Source organism: Histomonas meleagridis (genome assembly GCF_020186115.1).
Source record: "Histomonas meleagridis strain 2922-C6/04-10x chromosome Unknown scaffold_61, whole genome shotgun sequence".
Classification (NCBI taxonomy): domain Eukaryota; phylum Parabasalia; order Tritrichomonadida; family Dientamoebidae; genus Histomonas; species Histomonas meleagridis.
Window position 1 is genome coordinate 2,465,137 of NW_027150931.1, and position 12,062 is coordinate 2,477,198.

General features: G+C 33.2%; 6 protein-coding genes across 6 annotated transcripts; 4 read left to right on the plus strand and 2 right to left on the minus strand.

Annotated features, from left to right (window-relative positions):
- Positions 1 to 47: 47 nt before the first annotated feature.
- GO595_010781 (uncharacterized protein) lies at positions 48 to 1,817 on the plus strand (the record flags this gene model as incomplete). The annotated part of the gene is made up of 1 exon (XM_067913497.1): positions 48 to 1,817. One exon carries the CDS (start codon positions 48 to 50, stop codon positions 1,815 to 1,817), a length of 1,770 nt encoding a protein of 589 aa, XP_067769519.1.
- Positions 1,818 to 3,279: 1,462 nt separating this feature from the next.
- GO595_010782 (uncharacterized protein) lies at positions 3,280 to 4,854 on the minus strand (the record flags this gene model as incomplete). The annotated part of the gene is made up of 1 exon (XM_067913498.1): positions 3,280 to 4,854. One exon carries the CDS (start codon positions 4,852 to 4,854, stop codon positions 3,280 to 3,282), a length of 1,575 nt encoding a protein of 524 aa, XP_067769520.1.
- A 288-nt stretch (positions 4,855 to 5,142) lies between these two features.
- Positions 5,143 to 5,595, minus strand: GO595_010783 (Mitotic apparatus protein; the record flags this gene model as incomplete). The annotated part of the gene is made up of 1 exon (XM_067913499.1): positions 5,143 to 5,595. One exon carries the CDS (start codon positions 5,593 to 5,595, stop codon positions 5,143 to 5,145), a length of 453 nt encoding a protein of 150 aa, XP_067769521.1.
- A 1,900-nt stretch (positions 5,596 to 7,495) lies between these two features.
- GO595_010784 (myristoyl-CoA:protein N-myristoyltransferase) lies at positions 7,496 to 8,671 on the plus strand (the record flags this gene model as incomplete). The annotated part of the gene is made up of 1 exon (XM_067913500.1): positions 7,496 to 8,671. The coding sequence occupies one exon, from the start codon at positions 7,496 to 7,498 to the stop codon at positions 8,669 to 8,671; it is 1,176 nt and encodes a 391-aa protein (XP_067769522.1).
- Positions 8,672 to 9,101: 430 nt separating this feature from the next.
- Positions 9,102 to 10,538, plus strand: GO595_010785 (IBR domain containing protein; the record flags this gene model as incomplete). Its single annotated transcript, XM_067913503.1, has 1 exon — positions 9,102 to 10,538. One exon carries the CDS (start codon positions 9,102 to 9,104, stop codon positions 10,536 to 10,538), a length of 1,437 nt encoding a protein of 478 aa, XP_067769523.1.
- A 708-nt stretch (positions 10,539 to 11,246) lies between these two features.
- Positions 11,247 to 11,846, plus strand: GO595_010786 (ras-related C3 botulinum toxin substrate 2; the record flags this gene model as incomplete). Its single annotated transcript, XM_067913504.1, has 1 exon — positions 11,247 to 11,846. One exon carries the CDS (start codon positions 11,247 to 11,249, stop codon positions 11,844 to 11,846), a length of 600 nt encoding a protein of 199 aa, XP_067769524.1.
- Positions 11,847 to 12,062: the final 216 nt, after the last annotated feature.

Consider the following 12,062-nt stretch of genomic DNA (forward strand, 5'->3'; position numbering starts at 1 on the left):
CTTTTTAAAAAGTGACAATGGTTGTCACTTTTTAGCGAACAATTCTGATGCTTTTGTCCAAAGAAGAACAAGAGCACCTGCTAAATTGGCTTTTATATAACCTCAGACGCTTTGAAAATCAGCAGGACCCAAAGGTTTTAGCTACATATCTTATTAAGCTTATAATGAGGGATGCTGCTTCACATGTCATCATCAACACACTTAAAGAATATATTGGAAGTGACAAAGCAGCCGAGTTTTATGATACTCTAAAGCCACTTTTAAAGATAAGAAAATTTGAAATTGATTCAAATGATTTCCAAGAGCCAGAAACAAATAATTCAAATGAATCAAAGGCTAGCCAACCTACTGAAAGGAAAAAGCGTAGTGAAGTTTCAGATAAAGAAGAAGATCGACGCAAGCGAAGCACAGATAAATCTGATCGTAAAAGCAAGAAATCCGAGAAAGAATCCGACAGTAAAACGCACTCCAAAAAAGAGAAAAAGTCCAAACACCATAAAACAGATGAAGAAAAGAAACATAAAAAATCAGATAAAGAAGGAATTCCTGAAGACGAACCCGAAGAAAAGAAGCGCAAAAAGCGTACAGACGACACCACAGACAAGCCAACCAAAAAATCACACAAATCGAAACATCGTAGTTCATCGAGTTCGAGTGAAGAAGAAACTCGACATCACCGACATCGTCACAAGCATATTGATTCCACTGACAGCGACAGTGAGCCTAAGCACAAGAAGCACAGGCGAAAGCATTCCGAAGGTCATTCAGATGAAACAGAAAAACGCCACAGAAAGTCCTCCAAAGAGAAACGCGACTCAAAAGACGACGACCGCGAGCACAAAAGAACCAAATACGAAACATTTCCACCCGCAGAACCGGACGAAAGTTACATAAGGCGACGAAGCGAAAACGACGACCGCGCGAAATATGATTCGCCACGAAAAAGAGACAAAAGCGACGACCGCAGACAATACGTCCGCAACAGAGACAATTCGTTAGACAAAAGCGACGACCGCAGATTGTATCATGTTACGTACGACAATCGCCGCCGAAGTTATCGCTCTCCTCGGAAGCCAACAAATGACAAATCGGATTCGGATAGCCACCACAACTCGCAACGCCTTCTTCACATTAATCGTCACTACAACTACCAGAAATACCACAACAATTACCACAGCAAGAGCAAGCAAAACGAAAGCAAAGACGAAAACGAAACGAACGAAGACGACATCTCAAAGATCGAGTGCGATCCCGTCGAAGCGAAGCGAATCCTCAAAGAGATAACGCAGATCAGCGACCGCTACAACGACGGCGACGTGGCTCCGCCGCGGATACCTCCGATCCGATACATCGTGTGCATTGCCGGGCTGTCTCCGAACCTGAACAACGTCGGGCTGCTGTTTAAGGAGTTCAATCGCTTCGGGCGGATCCTCGGGATACAGGAGAAGCACGAGCTGAACTGCGCGTTCATCGAGTACGAGGACCTCGAGGCATGTTATCGAGTTGTGAATGCGAAGCATAAGTTCTTCAAGTCCGAGTTCATTAAGGCGACTTACGCAAATCAGTACGACGAGGAAATGCTGATCGCAATCGATAATGAACACACGAAAAGCGTGCAAAACGCTATCGATAGACATAACCAGAAAATGAAGGAAAAGCTGAAAGAAGATAAGGAGAATCTCTTGGAGAAATTGATAAAAAGTTGCGAAGAGAAAATTGCGGAATGTGAAAGTTGTGATAACGAAGAAAGAAGTAAGGTGCTCAAAAAGGAAATAATGGAATTGGCAAACGAAATTGATAAATTGACAATGGAATGAAATAGAAAAATTGATGTAAAACATAAGGAAATTAATAAAAAAATATATTTTTCGATTTGTTTTTGTTATATGTTATGTAATACATAAATACATTTTGTTACTGATTAATTTACAAAAAATATAAAAAATGAAAATATTTTGGGCAATCGTTTTTTGCTACAGACAAACCTTGTCAATTTTTGTAGCAAATAATAATTTAGATGTCATTTTGCTGTAATTAAATTTGTTAGATAAAAAATAGATGGTGAGAAATTATGATATGAGAAACTAACAAAACCATATAAATTATTGATTTTTAGAATTTCTTCACATTTTTTGAGTTTCAAATTTCTGGTGAATGCAGTTAATTAAAAATTTTATAAATATAATATCATTGGATGCATTTCCAACGATAGAATCAAATGAATGAAAAATCATCGGATTTATATTCAAAAACTGAAAAAATAAACCTATAAAGTTAAACACATTATATATGATTTGTTGGTTTTCGATAAACTTCAAAATATATACTGAATTACATATGTGATATCTTACCAAACTTTTGCTTAAACAAAATTCAATTCCAAAAGATATTTTAGTTTTTTCATCATTTTCAGGAAATATTGAACTTGTTGAATACATTCTTGAACAAGAAGGAATTGATATTAATGCTCAAAATAGAGTTTGTTTTAGTGGTTCAATATTTCAAAATAATATTTGGAAATTATTTAAATTATTTAATACAGCACTTATTAGAGCATCTGAAAATGGTCGTACAGAAATAGTTAAATTACTTCTTGAAAAAGAAGGAATTGATATTAATGCGGAAAATATTTGTTTATTTTATTTAATATTTGTTTCAATAATTTCATATTTCAAAATAATATTTGAAAATTATTTAAATTATTTTATACAACAATGTAATTGCACAGAGTTGCGTAAGCAGGGGGTCTCAAGATCAAAGTTGTTAAAAAATCATCATTTATATTAAAGTGTTGATGTGTAGGAATAATTAAGATTTCTATGTGAAATTTGTAAAAAATTCATTTTTGATCGTTAATTTGATGATAACACTGAATTTTTTTCATCGATGTGTTCATATTGGAGATATACATTCATCATATGATTTTTGTATTATTAAAAAAATTTTTTTTCCCCATCAAATTTTCTGAGATCATCGTTGATATGTTATCACATGACCATGTTATGTATTTATATATAGAAAATAACTATCACTAATCATCGAGGATGATGACTTTTTGCATATATATTATTCTAGAAACATAAAGTTGAGTTAACAAAATAAACATGAAGCCACTATCAATGATATTCATTCTCGTACAGATAATGATGAAATTGGTTCATATTCACCACAAATAAAATGTCCAATAATTCGAATTCATAAAAAAGAACAAAATGAACTTTCCAAAACAATTTTTAAATTTACAAACGCAAAATTTAAACAATTTTTTACACACAACATTCACCAGCTTTGAGCCTGTAACTCGTTCATATCGTCGAGTTGTCTTTTTAATGTATTTACTCCGAATTTACCGTTTTCCTTTATATCATTTTCGGACATATTTCGATAGTTCCTTAACATTTCGTTCATTACGATTCTTTGCGTCTCATTAATTCCTTCGATTTCGACGCCGTTATATAACAAATACGCCCTTTGCAAGAAGCCTCTTAAGTACATTGGATACGAATTAATAAGATCCGGATTCTTCAACGAGATAATTCTTTCCATTTCTTCGAAAACTGTTTCCGAATTAAACAAATTTCGAATCGATTCTTCTAATTGATTATAAATAGGATTTCCATTACGTGCTAAAAAACTCGGCTTTGTTAGCGTTGGATGAAATGCATCAATGGAGTTAATAAGGTCATCGACATAATTTTGTGGTATTTCTTGATTTGTATATTTGAGATATTCTTTTAACTTGTCTAATAAAAGATTTGCAACAGAGTCACTGGAAGTAGCTATGGATGTACAAATGGAATTTAATAAGACATCTGGTGGCGTATTACTAAAGATTATATTAGATAACTCTTGAATGGACTCAATGGCTTCAAATGATGTGTCCCCATTTAAAAATAATTCCCCACTTAAAATAGAAAAACAAAAACTTAAAACATCACTGATCATCTCAAGTGGAAAAACAGTGTTTTCATTGTTGTAAAGTGTGTGCTTAAGAATATTTGAGCCTTTTTCAAGAATGCGAGGTGAGGTGATGTGATTTTTGAGTGATTGAATAACGTTTTGATTGAATTTAATTGAATCCGGCGGAAGTTGTCCAGATTGAATAAGGGTCTCAAAATTTGTTAACATTCGGTAAACGGTTTCCTCTGATGCATCTGATGGAATCAAGATGAATTCAAGTGTTGGCTCTTGTGGTTGTAAATGTGTTTTGTCAATTGATGACAAAGCTTCTTTACATAAAGACGCTAATGAAGTATCATGATGTATAGAGCCTGCTTCAAGTCTTGGGATTATGGAATTATCATGTTCTGCAAGAGAAGCAAGAGCTTGAATTGAATGACCACGAACTTTTGGTGGGGAATCACCTTGTTTTACAAGAACTGCAAAAAGTATTGCATCTTCGGATATCCGTAAAGGAATTTCAATGTGAAGAAGTTGTTTTAGAAAATAAAGGGCTTGAAGTTCATTATCACCATCATTACTCGTTACAAGAATAACAAAGGTGCAATAAAGAATACAAAAATCGGATATCGCAATGATTTGGTTTAGATTGGTTTTTGCAAGTTTTTTGAAGGTTTCGAACACCGGCGTAAGATTAAGATCTCCTGTTTTGAGGTTTTCTGAAATTGATCTTGCTTGAGGAAGTTTCGATTTTTTTTGATAAGATTGAACTATAATTGATTTACGAGTTGAAAGTTCATTAGGAAAAAGCTGCTTGAAGAAAGAAGGAGTAAAAAGTTGTTGACCAATTTTTCGAATATATGAATAAAGACATTCAGTGTGGGAAGAACTTCCAACAATTCTTGGACGTCCAGCAATTTCATCAGGAACTTGTCGTGCATTGAGTTCTTGCATAGTTGGATTTATTTTAAAAATGTTATTTGATGAAGATTTATTTTGATATATATTTGAATTTCTTGGTTTAATATTGGAAACACGTGGGCCATTTAAATTCGTAGAAGTTTTTAATTTAGATTGTTGACCAAATCGACTTGGGATTTTGCTGGTGTGCTGAATTCTACTCATCAAAATAATTCGTTTATTATTTTTTTGGAAATTTTGTAAACCTATGAAAAAAAATGATGTGAATGGATAAAGGGCACCCCATTCATCTTTCAACTAAAAATGCTCTTAAGATAATGTTTAATTTTGTCTCCTTGGGCTCACTCTGCAGCCCTCGGGTCTTGGTCTTGCAACAGGTTTTTTGCTCTTTTTGCTTTTACCTTTGCTTTTCTTCTTTTTACTCTTTTTCTCATCTTGTGATTTTTGTGGCTTATAATCATCTTCCTCGTCGTTTTCACTCTCTTCTGCTTCTTCTTCCTCATCTTCAATTTCCTTTGGAAGAATTGTGTTACGACTTGCTTCTTGAGTATTAAATATGTACCTATTACTTCGGTTGTTTACAAGAATCCGTGATGTGCCTTCTAAAGTTTCATCATCTTCAGGATATTCAGGATAGTGAATCTTATACTTTCCATCTTCAATTGAAACAATTTCTCCTTCCCATAAATCATGACCATTTTTGTCAATGATTAAAACCTTTTCTTTTGGTTTAAAATCATGGTCTTCTTCAACTGAAAATTGGGGTTTCGACATGAAAAAATTTGGCGGTTGAAAATCGACAAATTAAATTTTAACGTATCATTTGTAAAATTATTAAAAAGCCATAATTGATTGATATTGATCTGTAAAGTTTTGAAAACAAAGTAAACGGACTCATATTTATCGGCTAAATGTTTGTAGTTACCGATGATTGAATGCGTTTCTGTGAAACTGTAGTTTTTTGCATAGTTTATGTGACTTTTTATTTGAACGATAAGCCATTAAAGGTATATTTCCAAACAAGTTATTTCGCGAATGCTTGAGTCTTTATGGGAAATCTATATATTCAGAAAATTCCTTCGTTACACAAAACGACATTCCTTCGTTCCCATCATTTAATGATGATATTAAGGCAAGTGCATATTCCAAAACTTATCTGGTTAACAGTACTATTTTATTTTGAAAATTTATTTTAATGGAATTAAATAATTAATGAAACAAATATATTAATGCATTAATATCATTTTTTTTTGTTGTTGTTGTTCTATAAGTATCTAACAATTTCTATGTTGCCATGTTCATATGCTCTTATAAGTTTTGCTTTAAATATTTTGAATAAAATCCAAATATTATTATGAAAAAGAATATCATTAAAACATATATTAAGAGAAACAAATAAATTTCTTTTTATTAAAATTAATTCTTTTTTGCTCATGAAGCAGATATAATTACCAGATGTTGCAATTGATTAATTATAATGCAAAAAAAGTTCCAATACCACAAATGAAGAATTGTTCAAAGAGAATTTTGATACTGTTGCCTGACAGTGTTATTTTATACAAATTAATCTATTTGATATTTTTACATTTTCCAAATGGATTTCATATGTTCATTATTTATGAACTTTCTGGTAATCGAATCTTTGGTGATAATTTTAGTTCCATCAAAAATAATACATTCGGGTTGGTGTTGTTTACACATAAACAAAAAATAAAATTGTAGGTGGGAGATCAACAGAAAATTTCTTTAGAACAATTTCAGCTATAAAATCTTTGGCGGAAAAAGATGAACTAATTGCAATTATGTTGCAAGTTGCATCTATTTACTCATGTAAAGATATCTTCGTCAAAAGTTGAAACTATAAATTACACAAAATGTGGTGATTTTTATGCAATGATTGAAAAAGAAGCAGTATACAAAAGATATTCGCAGTTACCAAGATGCAGGTTCATAATGTATGGTTGGATGAGGAAGCACACCTGAAGTTGAAATTATGAAACTATGTTCTTCATTTTGAAAATTTGATAAAGGTGATAATTTCACAACAATGAATGATGAGGATCTTAAAGACGTTATAACCATCTTCAAAAGTAAGTACAAAGTAATGTGGAAGTTTTAAAATTCCTTTAATCAAAAATGGTGTTTCATATATTTTGCTTATGTAAACTTTACTAAACTAAGGTTTACAGTCCACACCACAACTAATAAGCATGTTTCCATGCCTTGTATTTTAAAAATAAACATGTTTAATTAATACTGCTTCATTATGTCCTTGTATGGTAAAACTATATTATTCAGAAATCAACGAATGAAATTTTGAAGCTGAATATGAAAATGATGTTGGCTTAAACCTCAATGACCAACAGGAAATAAATATGAATAGATCTATGTTAAATTTTATCATCAATGATGTAAGTACCACCTAATATATATTTCATAGCGAAAATTAAACCACAGTTAAAAATAATTTTTTGATTTTTAAATTTAGATGTTTTTTTTACCATCCATTTGTATAATAATATTAAATATTCTCAAACTTTGATTGATGAAATTTGGGTTTTTTTATGTGGAAATTAGCGGTTTTTGATCGGACACTAGAGCACATTTTCACTTTTTCTAAATGGACGTCCAATTGTAGTGATCAACTTTTTGAATGCATGTTTGGCAAAACACAATGGTTGATCTCGAAAAAGAAATCGCCCATAAATTCTGGAACACTCAACCAGTCCTCCAAAAAGATGAAAAACCAAAAGAAGAAGGTCAAATAGTTCGTGACAACGATGTTAATAAAGTTCGAAAAGACCCTTATCCACTCGTTAAAGGATTTGTTTGGTCCATTATTGATACCACCGATGAGAAGCAAAGGTTTGAGTTATACGATTTCCTAAGGCAAAACTATGTAATTCATCCACAAAACACTTTTAGGTTTGCATACTCAGAAGATTTCTTAAATTGGGCTCTTCACCCTCCAGGCTGGCGTCCAGAATGGAGCATTGGTGTTAGGATGGAATCCAACGGTAAATTAGCCGCTTATATCAGTGCCATTCCAATAACGGTTCGAGTTCATGAAGATATTCAACACATTGTTGCTGTTGATTTCTTAAGTATCCATCAACGTCTTCGTGGCAAAAACTTAGCACCAATTCTTATCAAAGAAGTCACACGTCGTGTCAATTTAACAGGAATCTTCACTGCAATATATACTGCCGGAAGAGTTTTAACACAACCATTCACAACAGCACAATATTTCCATAGGCTTATCAGCTATGAAAAACTTTGTGCGATCAATTTCACTTCGTTAAGATTAGGTGCCAAAATCAAAGTTGAAGCTAAAAAGTGCGAACTTCCCAACTCACCGCGTCTACCAGGGTTCCGTGATATGGTTCAAGAAGATGTACCTCAAGTTACAGTCAAACTTAATGAATATCTTTCTAAGTATCCAATTTCTCAAGTCTTCACTGAAGAAGAAGTTGCTTATTGGTTCCTCCCAAGGCCAGGCATCGTTGGCTCATACGTCGTCGAGAAGAAGAAGGAGATTATTGACTTTGTGTCATTTTATGTCGTTCCTTCGACGGTTTTCGGTTGTCCTCAATATGACAGTTACACCGCAGCGTACATTTTCTACTATTTCTCCAAGCCATCTCGTCTCACCGACTTAATCAGAGCAGGAATGAAGGTCATACACCATGGATATAACATCGATGTTATTAATTGCTTGAATATCATGGATAACCAAAGCTTCTTCGAAACATTACATTTCTTGCCAGGCGATGGAAACTTGCACTATTACTTGTTTAACTACGCAACCGATAATAAGAAACCACAGGAATGCGGCGTGGTGCTGCTTTGAGTAAACAATCATTAAAATTTTAAGTTTTTCCACTGCTGATCCTTAGGAATTCACATAATTTGAAATCAAATTTAAAAGTGATAAACAACAAATGTACAAATGTATGAAATCCAAATGATGAAATTCTGATTGAGATTTCATGTTTAACGGTCGCTTCGCAAGGGAAGGATTTTGATCTTCCTGGAAAACGAAAAACTCGAATTGTGTTGATTTATATTCCGACTGCATGTTGTTTGAAGGAATGTAAAAGAGAATGTTCAATTGAACCTCTTTTTGACTGGAAAATAATAAAGATTTTCTGCTTGATTGAATCACTCATTCCCTTAAATAAACTATTGATTTTGAGTTTTTGAAAACGTGCATAAACCAAAAATTGAATTTTTTCCCTTTATTTCCGTTCCCACCCAACCAAAATCGGCGTGCTGGGAATATGAGAAATGCTCAATGGGTTCCTGACAATCCTCGTCCACGATTTAATCGAAATGTTCCAAATTTTATTCAGAATTTACACCCTTTTGTCCCAGTTACAAACAATGCAGGAGCAAATAGGTTTAATCCAATAGTTATAGAGGATTCTGATTCTGACGATGATATTATTGAGATTGGAAGGGGATTTACTAGGAATGATCCAGCACATCTTGGACCTGTAGAAAAAAGAATTATTCCATTAAAACGTTTTAAAGTATCAATTCCTAAGTTTGATGAAAAATTTGCAAATGCATTTTTTGAAGCTCAAAAAATTGATCCACAAATTTGTCTAGAAAAAGTTTCATCTTTTCTTGACACAGCAATTCGCACAGATACTGAAATTATCAATCTTGTTGATCGAATTATTCTTGCAGGAGAAGATCCTAAAACTCCAAAAAATCCTACCTTTGCCGAAAACTTTTCTACCTTTCTTAGGAATTGGTTTCCTTCAATCTATTTAAAAGATATTCGATCGAAATTAATTGCAAATAATTACAATCTTAAATCCACAATAAAAGACTTGGAGTCAATGCGTACCACAAGCCGCATTAAGAACCCAAAGAAAACCAGTGAAATTATCTCGATTTCAGATGTCTTATTATCAATACAAGTCCTTGGTCTATATCGAGAAGAGGAAGAAGAAAGAGCCGCTGAAAGCCATAGGGTTCGTTATGAAACAGAGAAATCTCTTGGCCATCTTGAGCAATGTGAATGTTGTTGTGATGATTTTCTTCCTGAAGATATGGCTCATTGTCCTGTTGGCCACAAATTTTGTGTCCACTGTCTTAACACTAATGTCGAAAATGTCATTAGTAGTGGGAGATTTGAAATCAAGTGTCTTTCAATGGAAGATTGTAACGAACTTGTTTCAACTCCAGAGCTTATTCGTTGCGTAGAGCCCAAGCTCCTTCGTCAGCTATTCACTCTGGAGTCACAAGATGCAGTTCGAAATTCAGACATCAAAAACACCGTTACTTGTCACTTTTGCGGTTTGATCGTTGAATATGAAGGGCAATGTGACTTTTCATGTCCAGAATGCCATAAACTTACATGCTTCAAGTGTGGTAAAGCTTCACATGAAGGAAGGACATGTGAAGAAATGAAAGAAGTTGATGAAAATAGAATTGTTGAAGAACAGATGAACGAAGCTGTTGTAAGAGTATGCCCAAAATGTGGCGCACAGTTCATGAAAGACGAAGGATGTAACAGAATGGAATGCCCAAAATGTCATACATGGATATGCTATTGGTGTCGAAAAGAAATCTCAAAAGAAGAGGGATACGCACATTTTTGGACAAGAGGAGGAGTATGTCCACCAGACAGATGCCCATTATGGGTTGAAAATGGAACCTTACATAAAATAGAAGCAATTCAAGCAAAACAAAACGGAAACATTTAATGTTTATACAAATATAAGAAATAAAGATTGTGTTTATTGATTTACTGTTGTTAATATTGTTGGAATTGCTTGAACTCCTATTCGAATAGCGAAAGATTTCACAAATTTTGGGAGTTCAGATTTGACTATTTACAAAATTTACCAATCAGAAAAATTCTGATGAACGATAATTTTAAAATTTATTGTTCTTTTCCAATTTAAATTCATTTTTTCCACAAAATTTTTCCAATTGATATGAAATGTTAAGCATTAAGTAATGAATAAAATTTATTTTCTTTGTTGAAAATATTATAGTAAAGTATTTTAATGTATTTGCATTATTTTATAATTAAATTTTCTGAAGACAGATTATGCACAACGCTTAAAATCGGTTATCATATTAGGAAGTAATAAGTTTTGGCGAACAAAAATATAAATATCAAGAGTTTCTTGAGTGCTGATTTTTATATTAAAAATTTTCAAAAAGTGCCATATCAAAATTTTCTTGAAATAGAAAGCAAATATTATAAATATAAATTGAGTTATTAAATCAACTATAATTTTCGATGATATATTATTACTGTCATCATATAATAAAACAATTGATGAGGAAATATTTTCAGTCTAACACACTAAATTTTGCTTTGAAAAACCGGTGATTGAATGAATACACCCTCTCAATATTTAACAAGTAAAAAACGTCGGTTTTTGTCAAAAAGTTTAGAGAAGATGAAACACTTAAAGTGCGTCGTCATCGGTGATGGTGCAATTGGAAAGACTTGCTTGCTTATCAGCTACACGTCCAACGTTTTCCCAACAGATTATGTCCCAACTGTTTTCGATAATTACACTACAAACGTCATGTGCGATAATCAAGCCATCAACCTACAATTATGGGATACTGCAGGTCAGGAAGACTACAAAAACTTGAGGCCTCTCAGCTACCCAGAAACCGACGTATTTCTTGTTTGTTTCTCATTAGTTAGCCCTGCATCCCTTGAAAACGTATCAACAATATGGATCCCAGAAATGAGGGAACACTGCAAAGACGTGCCATTTATTTTGGTTGGTCTTAAGTCTGACTTAAGAGATGAATACGAAAAAGATCCGTCAAAATGCCAAGTTGGTGAATCACCAATTCCGACTTCAAAAGGACAAGCTACATCTAAGAACCTTAAAGCAGCCGGATATATCGAATGTTCTGCCTTAAAGCAATACAATCTCAATGAAGTATTCCAACTTGCTATCAAAACAGCAATCAATCCACAGCCACAAGAGGAGTCTAAACAAACCACAAACAAAAGTAATGGTTGCTGTAATATTTTCTAAAATTATCCTTGCAAATGGCGGGAACTGAAATTTACGATGAAAAATAAAGATCTGAAGAATCTATTTTTAAAGCCAATTTTGGTTCAGCTTTTTTTTATGTTTTTTCGTATGATTTTCCAGCTGTTGTTTATTGCTCTCAATATTCTGTGGCTGTAAATTTTGAATGCATTTGTGAGCCGCACTGTAGAAAAACCGGTGTCAGAAAATGCAAACAGA